This window comes from Apodemus sylvaticus, chromosome 2 (assembly GCF_947179515.1).
Source record: "Apodemus sylvaticus chromosome 2, mApoSyl1.1, whole genome shotgun sequence".
NCBI classification, from domain to species: Eukaryota; Metazoa; Chordata; class Mammalia; order Rodentia; family Muridae; genus Apodemus; species Apodemus sylvaticus.
The window spans coordinates 94,033,174-94,035,821 of NC_067473.1; the positions used below are offsets into that span (position 1 = coordinate 94,033,174).

The 2,648-nt window shown below is 38.3% G+C and overlaps 1 gene segment (V, D, J or C); it reads left to right on the plus strand.

Moving 5' to 3' along the window:
- Positions 1 to 386: 386 nt before the first annotated feature.
- LOC127677950 (immunoglobulin kappa variable 2-29-like) lies at positions 387 to 1,240 on the plus strand. The segment is given in 2 exon segments: positions 387 to 471; positions 828 to 1,240. Coding segments are annotated over 2 exon segments (462 nt in total).
- The last annotated feature ends 1,408 nt before the right edge of the window (positions 1,241 to 2,648 follow it).

A 2,648-nucleotide genomic window follows, 5' to 3' on the forward strand; every position in this document is an offset into this window, starting at 1 on the left:
ATAAATATTCAAGGTAAAAAAGAAAAATGCCCATATGTAATAATAAATGTTATCATTACCAAAAGATCCAGCAACAGAGATATATTATTTATTTGTTCAAAGAATATGAGTGAACCTTGAAAGAAACATCTCCAGTTCACTGAAAGATATGTAGTGTATGATTTCATTCAGATGAAAACAGACCTTTAACATTCAGCAATTCTCCTTTCAGTTATCAAATTTTGTTTTACTCCTTTTACTCTTGGAGTTATTTTTCACATTCAAGAAGTCCATGTAACTGTCCCTTCTATGTACACTGATATACAGACCAGATAATTTGCATATTGCTCCCTAGGGAGGCCCTTGCCCTGCTGGCCTGAGATAAAAATCTCAACTGTCCTCTTGCCTTCACTGATCACTCTCCTAAGTTCATCTCCTCAAAAATGATGAGTCCTGCCCAGCTCCTGTTTCTGTTGATGCTCTGGATTCAGGGTAAGGAGAGTAGGAGGGAATGGAGGACAATGGCATTGGAGGGTGATCTCTGGGTGCCTATGTTCATTTGTGATGGGGCAGGTCACATTCTCCAGGATGTGAGGTTTTATTTTCTCTAATGAGAAATTCCAGATGGAATAGTACTTATATTAAGATCAATATTCTGAGATAGATTGGATTAATTGTAAAGACTCTGATGTTTAGAAACTTCAAATCACTTGTTTTTTTGAAAAGGCCTTTGATAAATAATATTTTTAAATTTCAAAAGCTGCCAGAATCTCACCTGAAAGGAAAAACATAAGAGATTTCACAAAGAAGTTTGTACATGACTTTATACTACTGTATTATAATTTCAGAAACCAGCGGTGATGTTTTGATGACCCAGACTCCACTGTCTTTGTCGGTTACCATTGGACAACCAGCCTCCATCTCTTGCAAGTCAAGTCAGAGCCTCTTATATAGTAATGGAAAGACCTATTTGTATTGGTTATTACAGAGGCCAGGCCAGTCTCCAAAGCGCCTAATCTATCAGGTGTCCAAACTGGGCATTGGGGTCCCTGATAGGTTCAGTGGCAGTGGATCAGAGACAGATTTTACACTTAAAATCAGCAGAGTGGAACCTGAGGATTTGGGCGTTTATTACTGTATGCAAGGTAGATTTTCTCCTCACACACTGATACAGACCCTAACAAAAACCTCCTTGCCTGAGGCAGCCCTGCTGGCAAGGTGCTGCTTGAATGGAGAGGAACAGAGCACTCAGTGTGTGTGAGAGGGAGATGCTGGGGAACAAGAGTAATTGCAGATGAGAGCTCTGGTTAGACTCATGTGGCTGGATGAGTGGTTTGTCTAGATCTCAAGTGCCGACAATTTCTGGTCCTTCTTCTAATAGCCATTGTGTTGCCTCTGCATCAGAAGCATCTCCTTTCATTAATCTAGATGATTTTTGATAATTTTAACTATTTTTCATTAAGTCTTTGAGCTTCGTTTTTCTTGTTTTTTAAATAAAATGAAGTATGTGCGTTTATTAAATTCTCACGCAGCTATCCTGGGTTTTTTGTTGTTCCAGATGAATCTGAGAATTGCTTTTTCTAACTCTGTGAAGAACTGAGTTGGGATTTTGATGGGGATTGCATTGAATCTGTAGATTGCTTTTGGCAAGATGGCCATTTTAACTATATTAATCCTGCCGATCCACAAGCATGGCAGATTTTTCCATTTTCTGAGGTCTTCTTCGATTTCCTTCTTCAGAAACCTGAAGTTCTTGTCATATAGATCTTTCACTTGTTTGGTTAGAGTCACACCAAGATACTTTATATTGTTTGTGGCTATTGTGAAGGGTTTCATTTCCCTAACTTCTTTCTCAGACTGCTTATCCTTTGAGTATAGGAAGGCAAGTGATTTGCTTGAGTTGATTTTATAACCAGCCACTTTGCTGAAATTGTTTATCAGCTGTAGGAGTTCTCTGGTGGACGTTTTCGGGTCACTTAAGTGGGCTATCATGCCATCTGCAAATAGTGATAATTTGACTTCTTCCTTTCCAATTTGTATCTCCTTGACCTCCTTATGTTGTCTAATTGCTATAGCTAGAACTTCAAGTACTATATTGAAAAGATATGGAGAGAGAGGACAGTCTTGTCTAGTCCCTGATTTTAGTGGGATTGCTTCAAGTTTCTCTCTGTTTAGTTTGATGTTGGCTACCGGTTTGCTGTATATTGCCTTAACTATGTTTGGGTATGGGCCTTGAATTCCTGTTCTTTCCAAGACTTTTAGCATGAAAGGATGCTGAATTTTGTCAAATGCTTTTTCTGCATCTAATGAGATGATCATATGGTTTTTTTCTTTGAGTTTTTTTATGTAGTGGATAGCATTGATGGATTTCCTTATATCGAACCATCCCTGCATCCCTGGGATGAAGCCTAGTTGATCATGGTGGATGATTGTTTTGATGTGTTCTTGGATTCGGTTGGTAAGAATTTTATTAAGTATTTTTGCATCAATATTCATAAGAGAAATTGGCCTGAAGTTCTCTTTCTTTGTTGGATCTTTGTGTGGTTTTGGTATCAGCGTAATTGTGGCTTCATAGAACGAGTTGGCTAGAGTTCCTTCTGTTTCTATTTTGTGGAATAGTTTGAAGAGTATTGGTGTTAGGTCTTCTATGAAGGTTTGATAGAATTCTG